At 37.0% G+C, this 16,820-nt stretch overlaps 1 protein-coding gene across 2 annotated transcripts in view; it reads right to left on the minus strand.

Moving 5' to 3' along the window:
* Window positions 1–2,354: 2,354 nt before the first annotated feature.
* drd3 (dopamine receptor D3) overlaps window positions 2,355–16,820 on the minus strand; it is a 28,428-nt gene continuing 13,962 nt past the window's right edge. Inside the window, exons 4-8 of one of the 2 annotated variants that reach the window (XM_028005872.1) lie at window positions 13,961–14,097; window positions 12,348–12,541; window positions 8,408–8,473; window positions 6,356–6,725; window positions 2,355–4,495 (exon numbers count right to left, since the gene is read on the minus strand). In XM_028005872.1, the coding sequence (XP_027861673.1) occupies window positions 4,299–4,495; window positions 6,356–6,725; window positions 8,408–8,473; window positions 12,348–12,541; window positions 13,961–14,097 (964 nt within the window). In that variant the 3' untranslated portion in view covers window positions 2,355–4,298. Of the gene's footprint in view, window positions 4,496–6,355; window positions 6,729–8,407; window positions 8,474–12,347; window positions 12,542–13,960; window positions 14,098–16,820 lie in introns of both variants that reach the window. The other variant, XM_028005871.1, reaches the window with a different exon arrangement.

The raw sequence follows: 16,820 nt of genomic DNA on the forward strand, positions 1-16,820 counted from the left end.
AAAAGAACATTTACAGAAGGGAGTCATTCATGTGCTGTTATGTTGAGAATTGCTCATCAACTGAGAAAACAATGTTTTTATCTCGGTGCCAGATAAAGGCATGTCAAAATGACTGAAAAAATAGTCATTGAATGAGAATGCTGAATGTTGCTTTATTGGTGTTTTGGCATAATTAAGTGACAGGCAGTTAATTAAATTACCATGTTGTGACAAAGAAAATATATTTATGCTGTGACTGGATTTCCAAAATGTTGGTTTTTTTTGTTTAATTAGAGTCTAATTGTATGCAAGGGAAAATATATTAGTGAGATTTATATATTAATTTAATTATGATCTTCCCAGAGAGTGAAGGATTTAGTGATTTACCTTTTCAAAAGGTTTATAATCAGAGTTTATCATCATGGCTCTCCCTAGCTACATTTGTATAAGTGTAAAACCAGAAAAAGTAAAACTAATATTTAAGTAAATTATGTTGTTTTCATCATATATTTATCTTCTTAATGTTAATATTTGTAAGACTTTATGAACCCCAATATACCTTAAATTCTCCAGAGAATATACTTCACCCAAAATTGAACTATAGTAAAGAATTGCTTCATAGTATACTTGTGCTGACTGACCTATTTGCTCACCACCAAGATTCAATTTCCTTTCATCCTTTTTTATTTATTTATTTTTCCCCTCTACGAAACTCAGATCTTACTACATTAAAACTCTCATTCATTAGTCAGTTTCATTTCTTCCTCATTCCCACCTCGGCTCAGTTCTGCTACTACTGGGAGTTAATCTGGAAGCAAGAAGGAACGGTCTGACAGAAGAACTCTTAACATTAGATGGCATGCAGCTTCATCTGAGGGTTCGGAGCACACAGAGGTCCAAATGAGAGACTTCAGATCTGCAGCACCCTGCAGTGCAGCTCCGTGAGGTCTTTCCCAGAACCAGCAGGAGGCTAGCAGCCAGGACTCTGAACACTGTGAGAACTTAAATCTTAACTTATTGGTGTTGGGTGGGAGTACCGGTGTGTGAGCTTGAGTGTAAAACGTATCGCAGTATCCTAGACAAATCCTTTTTCCATTGTTTCCTGCAAAAAATAACTTTGTGTAAATGCAGTTGTATCCTTTTTTTTTTTTGCTCAGTAAGCTCTTTATGAGCTTTTATTGCCTTTAGGAAAATGTCAACATGCAGGATGCCTTTCTATATGAAAACAGATTGCCATGAAATTGGATGAGCACCGAGAACACACATGATCCCAAAGGGCCAAATCCTTTAGTTTTAAATGACCCGTTCACCTTTCCTCTAGCAACTATTAAGGACAAATAAAACATTTTTAGCATCACAGCTGATAAAAATGCACAACCATAGCCTCTGTATGCTTCAGCCCTCCAGCTACCTCATCTTCCAGTAAAATTATCTCGCAGTAAAAGGTGAAAAGGTCTTTTTAAAATATCAGTATTATTACACTTGCTGAATTGCTGGAGAAAATCGTGGTTTTACTTGACCACAGCTGCACACTTATCCTTTAAAAATGCTCCTTATTCACTTTAATTTGAATTGTGCTAACAAATAATAAAGTTTATTTCTCATCTGATCCCATTCCAAACTCAGTTTCATTTCTGTTTTGATTGTACCCCTGAAATATGCAACTATTTACGTCACCCACTATGAATTATGTATCGATTTGATCTCCAAGAAGACAGACTTTTCAATAGAGGGAAAACATAAATCTGTGCAATGTATTATTGATGTTTACATTAAGGGGGTCACAACCGGAATGCTCCGCTCACATTACAGCATCCGTCCATAAATAACATCAAGCATGGAGGAATACGGGGAGACATGCACAAGGTGTGCCATCTTCATAAGCACTTCCAGCTGAACAAGGCTGAGTCGACGCAAAGGCACAAACTGTCAGGGGAGCAGGTGTTTGTCTCTAACCAAAAAAATAAGGAGATGTATGGTCAAAGGAAGCGGCTCCATCTCACACAGCCTCCACAATTTATCTTCCACATTGCTTTCCTACTGACATAAGTGATCTGGCTCCGTCTGTACATTTCTTTTCGGCCTCAGACAGAAGCTCTTAACTTTGATTTTTCTTACTGAACAGACTTTTCTATAAAATCAAAGTAATATATACTTTGATATATATATATATATATACATATAGTTCTAATTATATAAAGTTGTTTTTTTTTTAAATAGGGCTTGACATTATTAAGAAAATAATTGTGGTACAGTGCAGTGATGCGACTGGCAAATGTTGCAATGACAATATTGACTATGATTTACATACATGTTACTCTTTTCTTCCTTTTCTATATACTGTGTGCTTTAGTGGCAATTAGAGAGCATCCAACTCAACAATGTTATGAATATTTTATTAGAATGCATAACACCAGAAATACATCTAATAAAATATTGCACTCTTTTGCAATGATGATGTTGCAAACATTGATATTGGGAAGATAATTGGATTCAATATTTTGTCCTGTTCCATTTATTAATACGCTTTTTTGTTATTATTTGTTCCACGTGTAAATAGTTAATGGGATGAAAAAACATCAATAAAATATAAAAAAAACAGAATGTCCCCATTATGATAAGTCAACTTCCAGTTACCTACTATTCCAAGTATGAAAAAATGATCCTAGGAATTGATGACATTGCTTTTTATCTTGCCATGCATCCTGGGATTTTTTAGAAACACATAGCAAACACATAGCAAATGGGTCAAAGGGTGATTTTTTTTGGAGTATCCAGTCATGTCTTTGAAGTATGTTGGTTGCATTTGATGTGTCTCTATTCTGAACATTGCATGTGTACTGAAATATGCAATTATTTACTGTGTGGGATTCACAGTGTTCTAATCAGACAAGAAAGGATATGATGCTTTTGTCATTATATATTTATCTCATTTCATTTATTTCTTTTTCTTTTTTTACATTTAAGGAGCAACTCATTTTAATTCTCTATGAATGCTCCCCTGGGGTTGACTAATTACCCAAATTAATCAGACAGTAGGTCATACCACCAGTTTCACTTTCAGTTTTTATGCATCTAGTATGATCAATTTGGACAAGTCCGTGAGGTTTGATAAATGTTTCAGGATCCATATTTAAATATTTCCTAACCCACTTGACATTACTTGCTAGTGAAGCCAATGGAATAACTTGAAACTTCCTTGTTTGTGTCGATTCTGGTCATTTACTTTAATCCTTACAAGATGTTTACTGTCAGCATTTCTAGAACATAAATAAATCTTATATATATAAAATCCTACATTTGAAAGGTAACACTTTATACTATTTTCTTTTTAAATTTTAACTGCATCAGTGTTAAGAAGGAAATGCTTCTAAGACTAATTTCTTTAGTTTTTGTTTACTTATGCAATCTATTTTGCACATCCAAACGCTAAGCTACAAATAATTTTTATGATTTTTTTCTATTTTATTTTATTTACAATGCATTGCCTGGGCCACTTTGTCCACAACAAATCTGCTCAAGCTTTGCAGTCCGATGTGAGCAGCTGGCAGGCTGCTCTAAATCACTGGAGAGATTACCGTTTAATGTGGTCCTCTTGGAATAAAATAAAAAGGTTTTTACACCCAAGTTTCACTTTTTTATTCAAATGAATCCACACTGAGTACAACGGCTGCACATCAATACATATGAAAATCTCCAGAACGACTTTGCGTCTTGGCAGGGACCAACACGATCCTTTGGGCACACTTCTAATACATGGTTGTGAATTTTGATTTGTGTATGCGCTGTTGAATACCTGAAGGTCATGGAGATGAAGGAGGGGGTAAACAGGAGAGGTGAGTAACGTCAGTTCATCCACACGATGCAGAGGAAGAGGGCCTTCGGATGAAGAGGCCCACGCATCCATTTATCAGCCTTAAAGCTCCATTTGGGCTCCTAAGAGGTTTTAGATTCATATCGACCCAAGTCATGAACTGAGGAGCTGTGCCAATGAAAAGTACATATATTGTACAATACAAATCCCCAAAATATGAGAAATAAAAAAAGAACACCTTGTGCTGTTCTCCAAATAGTGTGCATGAACAATAATAGTATTGTACGGGCAATAATACTGTTAAAAATCAAATCCCAGCTTTGTTAGAAAAAACAACTTTTATATGCATTTATTGCTCCCTGTATCCTTCATCCTGCTGTAGGCGTTCCTCCACCGACTTTTTTCTTGGGGTCACAGTTTACCAAATGTGCAACGCCTGAGTTATTGCACAAGCTTGCAGTCTGATTTCCATTTTAATCTCCTGACATGTTTTTCCCCCCCCCGTTCAGCAGCTGAGGATTTTGATGAATGCCCGTCTGAACTCGATGTTGAAGGTGGTGTAAATGACGGGGTTGAGGGCGCTGTTCACGTATCCCAGCCAGGTAAAAGCACTGTATAGTTCAGGAGGCACATAGCACGTCCGGCAGTGGGTGTTCAGAATGTGTGTCACAAAAAAAGGCAACCAGCAGATGAGGAACACCCCTGAAGCAGGAAGACAGTGGAGCAGTGTGGAGGAAGAACAGGGAATTGAGATGGCAAGCAGAACAAAGTGGTGGAGAAAACGGGTGGAAAACCAAGAATATGGAACAAGGAGAAATGGTTTGTGGAGTTAGTTTTAGGGGATTGAAATGAAAATGAGGAAAAGGAGAAAGAAAACAGATTGATTAATTAATTATGATCTCAGTACATGGTTCCTTACTTTCCCAGACCAGCAACTCCAAAAGACATCAAAATTAATTTGTGCTGTGATTGATTTGTTGAGGAAGTCAGAATTTGGATCTGGGGATGACAACCTGCCACTGTTGCAACAATCCGTTTTAACCGGAAATCATATTTTCCTAAATACAAGGCCATCTTCTACTTTCACTATTTAGTGTTCTGTAGTTCATTGCAAACTGACTTATAGTCACTGGACATTTTTACATTTTGTCACATTACATCCATAGATATTTGGCATTTTGTTTCCAGAACACTTTACTCTGAAGCTCCCTTGATAAAAGACTAAAACATAATGCATGTTGAATAACTAATACTGCACATCATCCTGAACAGACCAACCTTCCATGAAATGTGTTGGCACATTCATGCTATGTGGTCAGAAGATAAAGGGGATTGAAGGCAGGACAATCCTGTAAAATAACTTGTTACACACTGCAAAGGACTTAGACAGGGACAGAGGTTCACCATTTCAGCTGGATGACAAAAACATACAATGCAGTGGTTTAAATCAGTCTGCAACTCTTGTCTTTGAGATACTGTCACTTTGCCATGCTGGGATGCAACACTGCTCTAGCTTCTGACCGAAGCCGCGTCATGTGTTATAGTGGCCCAAAGTGCAGAGCTAAATAGGACTGATGATCTGAGGCAACAACTGAAAAGTCACAGGAGATTCCATCTGATATGGCTGAGGTTGAGCTATTTTGGTAGTGATGAACCCAAAAGAGTTAGAGCCGTAATTGTGATCAAATACGGTTCCACCAAGTACATATCACAAAAAGCTTCCCAGACCACATAGTCTGTCATTTGTAAAAACTCTTCCAAAGTCAAGTATCAGTTTTCTTTCTCTCCCTAATGCAGTACTCTATGTCTATTGCATACAAGTTATAACAAAATACATTGAAGTTTGAGATTGTAATGTGCCAAAATGGGAAAAAAGTACGTTGAAAAAAGTATGAATATTTTTGTGACTCATTTTCCATGTAGAAAGAAGACAGGTTTAAAATTTAAAATTAAAATGTTGAAATATCAGTGTTGTTTTTAATGTAGTTACTGATGTATAGACAATAAACGATAAAGGCTGTGGAGAAACCGTAGTTTAGGCTCTATATAACTCGATTCTGAAGACTACAGGGCAAATGTGTTGAGGTCGCTGAAACAGAGATCTTCGTGTGTATGCGCAGGGCTCTCATTACAGACACCAGTGTAATGTAATCAAGCATCACTGATTAGAGTTTTGTCAGACATTTGCAGTCCCAGAGTTAACTGGACCGAGCCTAAAGTAACTTGGCTGGTCAGTGAGGTGTGTGGACGAGGTGTCAGGGGCTGCACACACTGCAAACCTGCGGCCAGTGTGACCTCTCTGTGACATTTAAGCTTTTACTGCAAGAAGTGTGGTCCGGGCACACAAATTAAGCAAATGCCATATTGCCATCATGACAAAAGAAGAGCTTGCGTGATCAGGTACATGTGGCAGAAAAGTTCATCAGGAAAATGTGAAAGAAGATGAAGTAGATTAAAGAACAGAGCCACCTTAACAGAAGTGTCTCCATGATTTGTTCCTTTGACATTTACAGTATATTCTGGTTCACTTATTTAATCCCCATTATGAGAAGCTTGACTCACCAAGCACAATAGCCAACATCTGAGTTGCCTTTTTCTCCCGTGCGTGCATGGTCCTGAATCGCTGGCTGGTATGAGAATGAGACATCGGCCGCAGTGACGTGTGCGTCCGTCCGTTTGACAGATCCTTCACCTCGCAGCCCATCCTGACAGGAGGAAGCTCCATCTGGTCATTGTCCTCTGCATCCTGCCCCGCTTGGTTCTGCTCCAGATCCAACTCGGTGCGTCCACAGGAGGCATGGCTGATGCTGCAGTAGTTCTGCGTGTCCACTGGGGGCAGCATCGAGTTCTCCACTGGTACAGTTTTAGGGCGTTTGCGCCACAGGCAGCCTGAGAGCAGATTGGGTTTCGATGGACCCAACGGTTCCACACTCTGCTGATGTGAACAAAGGATTATCAGTCAGTGTGGATATTTAGCTGATTGTTTAAGCTGCACCAAACCATCTGCAAATAAGTCACAAACTTCAAGCTTCTTCAAACCCCAAACATGAGAGTCACAGCGTCAAGATCCACCACACACAGATATTTCCAGGTCACAAGTTACATCTGTAGCTTTCCTTTTAATAAGTCATTTTGGCATCAGAAAAAACAACAAAAGTCTCTGAAAAAAAAGACCTGAATCATTTTCAGTGGATTAAATTTTCTTTTCAAAGGAAAGTGTTTTTTATTTATTTTGGAAAGTTGGTTTAAACTTTAATAGATTTCATTTTTCAGCAATATTGTCACATACCTATTCTGACAAAAGTAGTTGTATCTTATCTGATGGTATCACTGTCATATATTGGCCAGCAAATTAATTTGATCTAAGTCCCAGACAAGGTAATGAAGGTCGTTATTAAAGCAACCTGGGCTTCCTGAACACCTCAGCTGAGTCACGTCCTGATTCCCTCCACACCGCCTCGCATTGATTGCCGAATTCATGCAATTGACTCAGGGGCATTTAAGTAGGATGACATTTCTGTCATTTTAATTGGTCTCCTGTGATATTCTAATTGTCATTACCTGCAAGCTATAATAATAATAATAATAATCCAAATGAACATAAACAAGCACTTGAAATATATCACCTTGAGTCTTAATGAAGCTGTATGATTTATGAAGCTCATTTATTGAACAGAATTAGTCAAATAAATTAACTTTTCTATGACATTCTAATCTACTGAGATGTACTTGTAACATTAGCTGCCTGTTTAAATGTAAATAAATGAAATTGTTTTAAATTGTGCTTACAGCTATGCTTAATGCCATGATTTTGAAAATATATATATATATACATATATTTCAGCTTTTATCTTTGAGCAATTGCACTCTATAGCCTTTCATTCCTGGTTTCCTCAAACCTCGAATGTGGAGCCAATTGAAACTATTAGCTTATCCTCCTTCGGTTCATGTGGAAAATACTAGCAGATAAGTGCTGCTTCACTAAGCCAACAAAGTGGTGAATAGGGTTTTTAAAAAAATTGGACCTTGCAGCACATTCATGCTCTTCAGAGAGGCACCAAGCTTTTCATACTACAGCACACATCAGGAAGTGTATTATGTGTATTAGTGAATACAGTCTTTCACTCTGGCACCATGGTTCATAAACCTCTCATATAACTCAATCTTCACCAGCAGTTTCAATTAGCTTTTTCCTTCATGAGTAATAATAGTGATTAACAGGCTTCAAGCTGTGCGGCCAAAAACCAAAAATATTTTGCATTTTATTCTGATTTATCTGATCTTGTGTTTTCCACTGAGCAAAATGAGATTATTTGTTCAGCTTTCGAGCAGCCTGCAGGTTGTGCAGGTGCTGCAGTGCGTCATCCACAGACTTTGCTTAGTTGACAAGCGACCAGGTGACATAAAGAAACAAGTCAAGCTTTAGAATCGCAATTTTAGACTCCTTGTTTGACCTCTGGGCTTGTAACCACTCAATAGACTAAGAAAAAAAAAAAAATAGAGGAAATGATAAAAACTGAAGCACCTTGCACAGTCACCAGATCACAACACTGGTACTGTCACTAACAAGATTCAATTGGTTGCATTTGATCTCTACCAAAAAATATCACTCACCACTTTAATCCTTATAGGCGATAAGTCATGTTTTGCCCTGGGAGTCTCTTCCTGCAGACACGTCTCCTACGAAAACAAAAAGAAGGTAAATATAGAAAACAGTTTGAGATGAACATACAAAACCCCATCAGTCTACAGACAGAACTGTTTTCTTGCATTTGCACAAAATCCAATGATTCAGCTCGTCTCATTTCAGAGGACAGTTTTAATGGAATTCATGACAGGGACAAAACAAATCAAGGAAATTAGGTTTCCTGTCGGGTATGTTTTCACGCAGGCTGACTCTTGAGCCAACTCAATTAGAGCTCATGACAAACTTGATGATTTGCACTATTTAGTATGCAGAGAAGATAAAGACGTAAATCCCAACTAGAAGAATTTATAATCTGCTTAATTATTTGCTTTTTTAGTTTATTTAAGAAAGTAAACAACAAAAAGAGCAACAATACATAGCAAAAGTACAGGATCCACATATAGCAAACAAGAAATATTTAAAACTACATTTATTGAAAAATAACAAGAAGGTTGCATTTGCCTACATAAAATACAATATTCAGCAGAAGAAAAACTAAAAAATACTGATACCAACCAGTGTGGACAAAGTTGGCTGGTATTTAACTATTTCGAATTAAACAGACAATAGTTCTTCAGTTTTTTTAATAATCACTGTTACAGAATTTCGTTCCAGTCTTAACAAAAATACTGACTGAACTAAAAAAAACTTTCCCTGAGAGGAACAATACAACCTTGATTTCACTGCAGTTTTTATTTATTGATATAATGTTGCTTTTATGCTACCAAACTTACTACTGTGTGAGAAATGGATGAGAAATGCAAGAAATAAGGAGACACATTTGCATATTTTCATAATCTTTTTAAGTTCAAGATGTTATACTTCCTGCAATTGATCAACAGTGAAAATATGCTGATTTCTTATAAAGAATCGTGTGGGGTTTTTTCTTGAGTAAAAATTTTAATTGTGCTGCAGATAAATGATTTTATAAATATAACTGTATAGATTTTAATGTGTCTGAATTGTCTTATCAGTTAGTGTTGTACTAAGCTCTTAAGAAAAACTGCATTCATTTCAGATCTAGCTTTTTTTTTTTAATGATTTAAGTAAAGCAACTTTTTATCATCTGAAATCCAATAAAGGTTTAAATGTTAAGTTCTATTCCTTTGTATTAACTGGAAAAAACATTTATCATGGTAGTTGGATAAGTCTCATCATATTCCAGTTGTATTCTTACATATGATTTCTTTACTTTTCATTCCCTGTTTCCTGGTTTGTCTCATTTATTTATGCTTTGAGCTTTCTCTGGCCCTGTTCCCTAAATATCACTTCTGCCTAGCTTTGTTTGATACAAAAGCCCCAACGTTTGGTGCTATAGCTGAGGAGCAATTGTGGCACATCAAGACAAAACCAGGAATAAGTTGCACTTTGAAATGCCTTGCTGCTGAAATGTGCTATACAAATAAAATTTGATTGATTGATTGATTGATTGATTGATTGAACAATGTGTGAAAAAATTTACCTCCTCAATTTGGTAGATGGTCCTACTGCCATCTGCAGAAATTCACAGCTTCTGGCCAGAAACAACCAATCAGAGCCAGGAGGAAGGTCGCTGTCAAGCATGCTCATGCACGTGCTGCTCAAGATTGCTGCTGCAGATATGCTAATGGCAGAGAAACAACTTACTGTTACAGGAAAACTATGTGTCGACATCGGCAGTCATGCCATGCTTATTAACCTGAGTATTTGCTGCAGCCTTCACTGTGGGGAAGGAGCTGTAACGCTACAGAGTGTGAGGGGGAGAGTGAGCAGCGTGAACACGAGCATGATTGACAGGGCTAAGACCGGACTTAAAACGGGAAAATGTCTTCTGCATGAAAAAATCTGCCAGTGGAACTAGTACTTTTTATCAGTATATAAGGATTATTTATCAAAAACAAGCTTAAATATCTCGCTGAAAAGTTACTTTTAAGGCAGTTTGTCTGATCTCAAAGTTAATAACAAATACCAATAGCTAATATATCTGCACTAGAAACTAGACTTTGTGTTTTTGCAGTGAGAAAATCTGTAAGCATAATACTCAATACAGCTTCTTTAGGTCGTTGTAAGCAAAGCTTAAAGCAGTTAGGAATGGACTTCAGATGTTTGGACAGTACAATAAACAACCATCAAAATGTTTTTTCTCTGGAAAGTCTGTGGCTTTTTTTTTTTTTTACCCCTCCAGGGGGTCTTTTGTGGGCTCTAGTGTCACTTATGTGATAGTAGGCTGACAGGAAATGGGGAAGGAGAGGGGGGAAGACATGCGGTAAATGTCGTCGGGTCCGGGAGTCGAACCCGCGACAGCCGCGTCGAGGACTCAAGGCCTCCAAATATGGGTCCCGCTAACCGCTACGCCACCACGGCACGCCCCGGAAAGTCTGTGGCTTTATTAGCAGAATAATGACAAAATTCAAGTTGTCTTGCTTTCACATTAAATGAATCTAATAAATTGATAAAATGCTATTTTATTCTTTGTAATCTTTCAGGTGAAATAACAAGACATTGAAGTAAGCAACTGAAATTGCTACCTCAGCAGTTCATTAAGAAAAATAGTTCAGTTGGAAAATACAAGTTGCATGCCAACTTCAGCATTGTTCAGTCATCACAGTTTGGCTGAAATGACTCAGATCTTCTAGATTTTTCTTTTCTTTTTTTTTTTTTACCTCCATCAAACCAAAATTGTGAACAGACCATTAAATTACTGTTTTCAATGTGCCTGATTAGTGTGCGCACTATACAGTGAATTAGTTCAAAGACAGAAGTCAGCACATTATCAAGTCCTTCTTGATTAAGCATACTATTTTTAACTTGACGAGTCAATTTAATTAAGCGGAGCTTTATTTGGACAGACAGCCGTGTCCAGTGTGCATAAACTGTGCTTTACATTTACATTTCCTCTCTAACCCCTGTCCCTCTGAACACTCTGCTGCACTTCACTTACATTTACAAAGCTGCCTCACACAAAATTACAATTAAGCAGTCTGATGTCACCCGGATAATTTTATACTGCACACATGTACTTGACATTGCTTTTGAACCCTTTTATCTGTAGATTTCTAAAAGCTTTTTTTCCCCTTTCAGACCAAGAACTTTAACACTGTGGGTTTTTACAGTTTCTAATAGCGTTCTTTTTATCAGCCTTCAGAAAATTAGCTTTTTAAGGTTTAGAGAGGAGCATGGTTGGTGTCAGTTCATTAGTTTACATTAAAAAAGGACACAGTTTGACAATTCTTAAATTAAATGACACTTTATTTTGGCAGTATATAATGAGTATTCTGTTAAATTTTTACTACCATATTTTCTGTTTTCCAAACTGTATTTACTATATTAGGGGTTTAATACAAAAATACCTAAATGCTAGCCTGCTGACCGCAGGACACTGGAAAGTCCACAAATCAAGTATAAAACCATCTTTATTGTTTATTCTTTTACTACAATAGAATAAAATAGAATATCATCCAACTGCATGTGTAAAAATTTGTTCAATACCAGACACTGAAGACAAAACTTGTAAAAGTGGCTGATGTTCAAAGATAAAAGGGTCTCCAGTTTCATATTTTAGTCATTAATGAATAAGGTATTTTAATAAGTTATCAGTGGTTGATGAATAAAAATCAAGGTTAATGAGTGAATTAAAACATTAATGGGTGAACTTTGTCTGAAATGGCTCTGAGGCTCCTTTTTACCAGGTCAGAAGTCAGAGATTTATTTAATCAAGACTTGACAAAACAGGACTATCAGCAAACTCTATTCCCTTGCTATTAACTTAATATTTATTTATGAATACTTTTTTCAGCTTCTTCCAAAATATTATCCTTCTGAAGTTCTGCAAAAGACACAACATCCCTAAAAAAGAAAACCAAAGGGAAAAGGATGTTTTGAACTTACCATTGAAGGCTGAGTAGAGCCAGGCTGTACTTTTCCGCTGGCCTGTCCGAAGGCGATCCTTTTCCGTCTCATTCTGAGGAAGACGTAGATGCGGATATAGACCAGCAGAGTGACGATGAACGGCAGGTAAAAGGACACCACGGATGAGTAAATCACAAAGTCGGGATTAGAAATGGAGCACACCAAAGGGTCATCTGTGGTACAAAAGTAAAATGACAGTGTTTGAGGTCAAAATGTGAAAACATGTTAAAAAGGAGTATGGAGGTTTTGATAATGTGGTTTTACTATATTATGCAGAGTTGAAATAACATATTGTGCTTCAGTGCTTGTTCTACAAGAGATAATTATTAAAGTTGCTCTCTTCAAATGAGTTAAATTGATAGTAATGGTGCTAAAAGTTCTTGCCAGTAGTGTCAGCTCTGAGGAAATTAGCTGATGTGTTCCTGTTTTCCTTAAGCTGGGGTTATTTCATCAGACCCTCAGATTCTGAAAAACAATTTAAAAATCGATCAGTTCTTCCACACTTTCTTTGACTCCTAATCATGTCTTTAGTTGCATGACATTAACACTGTATTAAAACCTGTCAGCAATGTGAACACATAATCTTGTAACTGAAGCTTCTTATTTAACATCAAAACCACAATCTGCAGTCATGTTTTCAGACAAAGGTCAGCACGCTTTCACAGAGGGCAGACAATGTTTTTACAAGCTAACCACAACTCTAATCCTTTAAAGAAGACAGAATCCAAAGCCTTAACAAATTACAGGATCGTAAATAATAGAACATTTTGGCAAAAATTATGGAAAAGGGAGTTTATGCACAAATCAACATCTCTTTCTAAAAAACATAACCGCTAACTACTTCTCATACAGATTTTCAACCACACAGAATATCTGAAACTGCAGTGGTTTTAAATTGCATGCGTCTTAGCAGGGATGAACTTTTCCTTTGGTATAACTAAGTCTCAAAGCAGCACACAGCGACTGTGCTAAAGTAGTTACAGATCTTGTTTGTCATTTAGTAATTACAGCATAAATCTGAGCAAAAATCACATATGGAGTTCTGCAAGGCTTCATTCTCAAAAACTGTATTTATATCTTCATGCCTTCAGACTACTACATCATCTCTTACCATATAGTAAATGAACTGAACTTATATGGCGCTTTTCCAATCATTTTGACTACTTAAAGCGCTTTACACTAGAGTCACATTCACCCATTGTCACACACAAACGCTCACCCCTTCATACCGATACGCAGATTGGTATCGGTAGGCAATTTGGGGTTAAGTGCCTAAATACATATTTTTATTTGCAATGATTAAATATCACTATTACTATTCCTGTTAATGTATTTTTTTATCTTTGTTTCTTTGGTTTCCTTCAAGGCACCTTAAAGTGGCTTGTTTATGGACCGTGCAATAAAAATAAACTCGCCTTGCTTTGCTCATGAGTCCAAGTTTATGTATCACATCTCTTGCTGCCCTAAACAAGAAGCACACTGACTTTAAACCTCAGTGTCATGTTGTGCCTTGCATCCTGTTCCGCTGTGTGTGTAAAACTAGGGCACATCTGGACATAAAAGCGAAGGTAGGATTCTGTTGTCGTCCTGACCTGTTGTGTTGAAACCGAACAGCAGGGGACAGGAGACTGTGAATGCCAGGACCCACACAGTGGCAATCATCACAAACACTCTCTTCCTCGAACGGTGGGTTGTGTTGTACAAGACGGGCATCACCACTGCTGTGTACCTGCACATAAAAACACCCAGAGGAGCCAAAAGTGTGAGCATGCAGGAGATTAGGATGTGGCACTGAAAATGCTGATATAGGACCATAAATGAGAGCAATTAAAAGGAGGATAAAATAGCCCTTGAGGAAAAACATTGGACTTTTTGCATCCCAAGAAGTCAGAGAGAGGATGGATGATATAAAGACTAAACTCTAGACCACATCTATTTAGAAACAAGTTGAGTATTCAGCAAGAACTCTAGAATGGCTTTGATTTAATGGTTAATCAGTTCACTATATGTGCCACGAGTGTATAATGAGCGCAGGGTTTAAAAAAAAGGGTTTAGCAGTGAAGAAGCTGCAATTATGCAGGACTTCAACCCTAAGTGGATGTGGCATTGTGTTGTTTAGAGCCAGATAACTGCCACCATTGTTTATTCTCATGCGAATAATTACTCTGGATGTGCTCTGAGCAAAAAAACAAAGAGTTAAAGCCACTTAGTTTCCATTTTATTCTTTTGTTCCACTCAGGACAAGGTTGTGTCAGGTTAAAGAGTGTAATGGTAAATTATAATGCACACGGTTTACACTTTTTGGTTTACAATAAGCTGATCTGCTGAGCTAAAAATTTCTCTACTCTAAGTTCATTTTGTGCCATTATGTCTTTTTTTTGTGCATTTTCTGTCTAAGGGGCACAGAGCACCCATTGTTATGAACACATAAATAAACAATGGGGTAATAAAGGTAATGCAGGCACACTATTCATGACCAGTGGCAACAAATGCTCCTAATAATTTAAAACTTCATAATTATGTGAGCTGTAAGAGCACCGTTGTAATCAATCACAGAAAATGGCTTTAAACAATATAAACACTCTGTGGTGTAAATTAGCTTGTTGTAAGGAAAGCGGGTGTCTAACAATATGCAATTACACTAACAAAAGAAGCTAAAAGAGTAATTCATGAGCAAAACCCTAAAATGGAGCTTTAAACTTAAGTTTATCAGGTATTTTTGGAAACTTATTCTATGAAAGACAAGAGGAGACGTTTTCTGGACCAAACAATGAGCTGGGCCCATTTTGGAAAACACATATTATGTCTCAAACACATATTATGTGTTTGAGACTACATGATCATGGACAGAGAAACAGCATAAGTAATTGGTTTACCTTTCAGCCTGTCCAATAGTCTGTCTTATGTTGCCTCAAAAACTATTCCTGTATGATTAAAAAGGGAACCAATCTTTTTTTTTATTTTTTATACAGATTAAGAAAATTTTTCACTTTTAAAATGTCAGATTACATATCAGCATGTAAGGTCCTGTCCAAATGTTTGTATATAAACATCTACAAAGAAAGGTATTATAAAAGAATATTTAATTTTTTTTTTTTATTCTTCAGGGGTGGGTTTTGCATAAATGTAGGTCTGTATCCCAAGCTGAGCCATATTACACCTTACAGCAAACAAGTTCAGTGAGTTTGAATAAATAGACACCACAGAGGATCAATATTATACACAGACTCAACTACAAACATAAACTCTGACTGACATTTAAAGAACCACTTTTAAATCTAGTCTACAGGGTTATCAAGCCCATTCTTTTAGCTTAAAGTTAGCATACTTTATTCAGTCCAAAACTAGCTGAGACCTGTGTCAGGGATAACTGACCTAACAGGTCTCAGTTTTAGGTCAGTTTGAAAGTTGGAAATAGCTTTCCAAGTTTCAACTAGCTGCTGATCTGAGCTGAAGCTGAGTTCTTCTGCAACGAACTAGTACAAAAAATCAATGCCTTTATGCGCAACAGATTTTTCCAGCATGCTAAATACCTACTGGAGATATATTTTATTGTAAGAGGAAACAAATATTGAACTGTTTGGCAAAACGAACAAGGAGGAGACTTTAAGACTAAATGGTTCAAGCCTGGTGGTGGTAGCACCATACTGAGGACTTGGTCAGATGCACAAGTGAGTATCTGAATTTTTTTTTTTTTTACTTTATCTCAACTCAGCAGCTAAATGATTTGGAAACAATTTCAACATGGTCCTGACCTCAACCTACTTGAATGTAGAATGTAGACTATGTTTAAAACCCAGGAACAGACAGAGTTTTACCAATTCCCCCCTTTAAGAGTGACTAAATATTCAACCAGAATTACATCACAGCTGATGACAGCTATCAAAAGAATGAACTTCCCCTGAAAAATGAACAGAGACATTACACTAAATATTAGTTTGGGTGTGTGTTTAAATTCGAGCCTGTCTGCATCATTGTTAGCCTTTGTGGATTAGAGAAAATTCCCAATCAATTTGAACTCTTATTTTTTAACCTGCTTGCTGTATATCCATTCTGCTCAGGGGAAAAGAACCGCTTAAATTTAAACAACATTTAACACTCAGGCAAGCACTCACTATTCATCGATAATGAAGGGGGTTATTATCATAAACTAACAGATGCACAGCAAAACCTGAGACTAATGGGACATTAACTGTCATATATAATCTCATGGGAGCATTCATCTTCCTCAGCAGCTCCGCTAACCCGCTCCCTGATACAAGCTGTATAAATAGATCCCTCAGCACCTCTGGGTCTTGAGTAGACCTTTACTAATTCTACTGTACTCTTGATGCCTCAGGCTTGTAGGTACAAAGACCTTGGAGAGATATTAAATATTAACTGTTGCACAAGAAGAAAACTAAGCAAATAAGTAATGTAAATATGTAATGCACATCCACAGCAAACTTTAAC

This window comes from Xiphophorus couchianus, chromosome 21 (assembly GCF_001444195.1).
Source record: "Xiphophorus couchianus chromosome 21, X_couchianus-1.0, whole genome shotgun sequence".
Classification (NCBI taxonomy): Eukaryota; Metazoa; Chordata; class Actinopteri; order Cyprinodontiformes; family Poeciliidae; genus Xiphophorus; species Xiphophorus couchianus.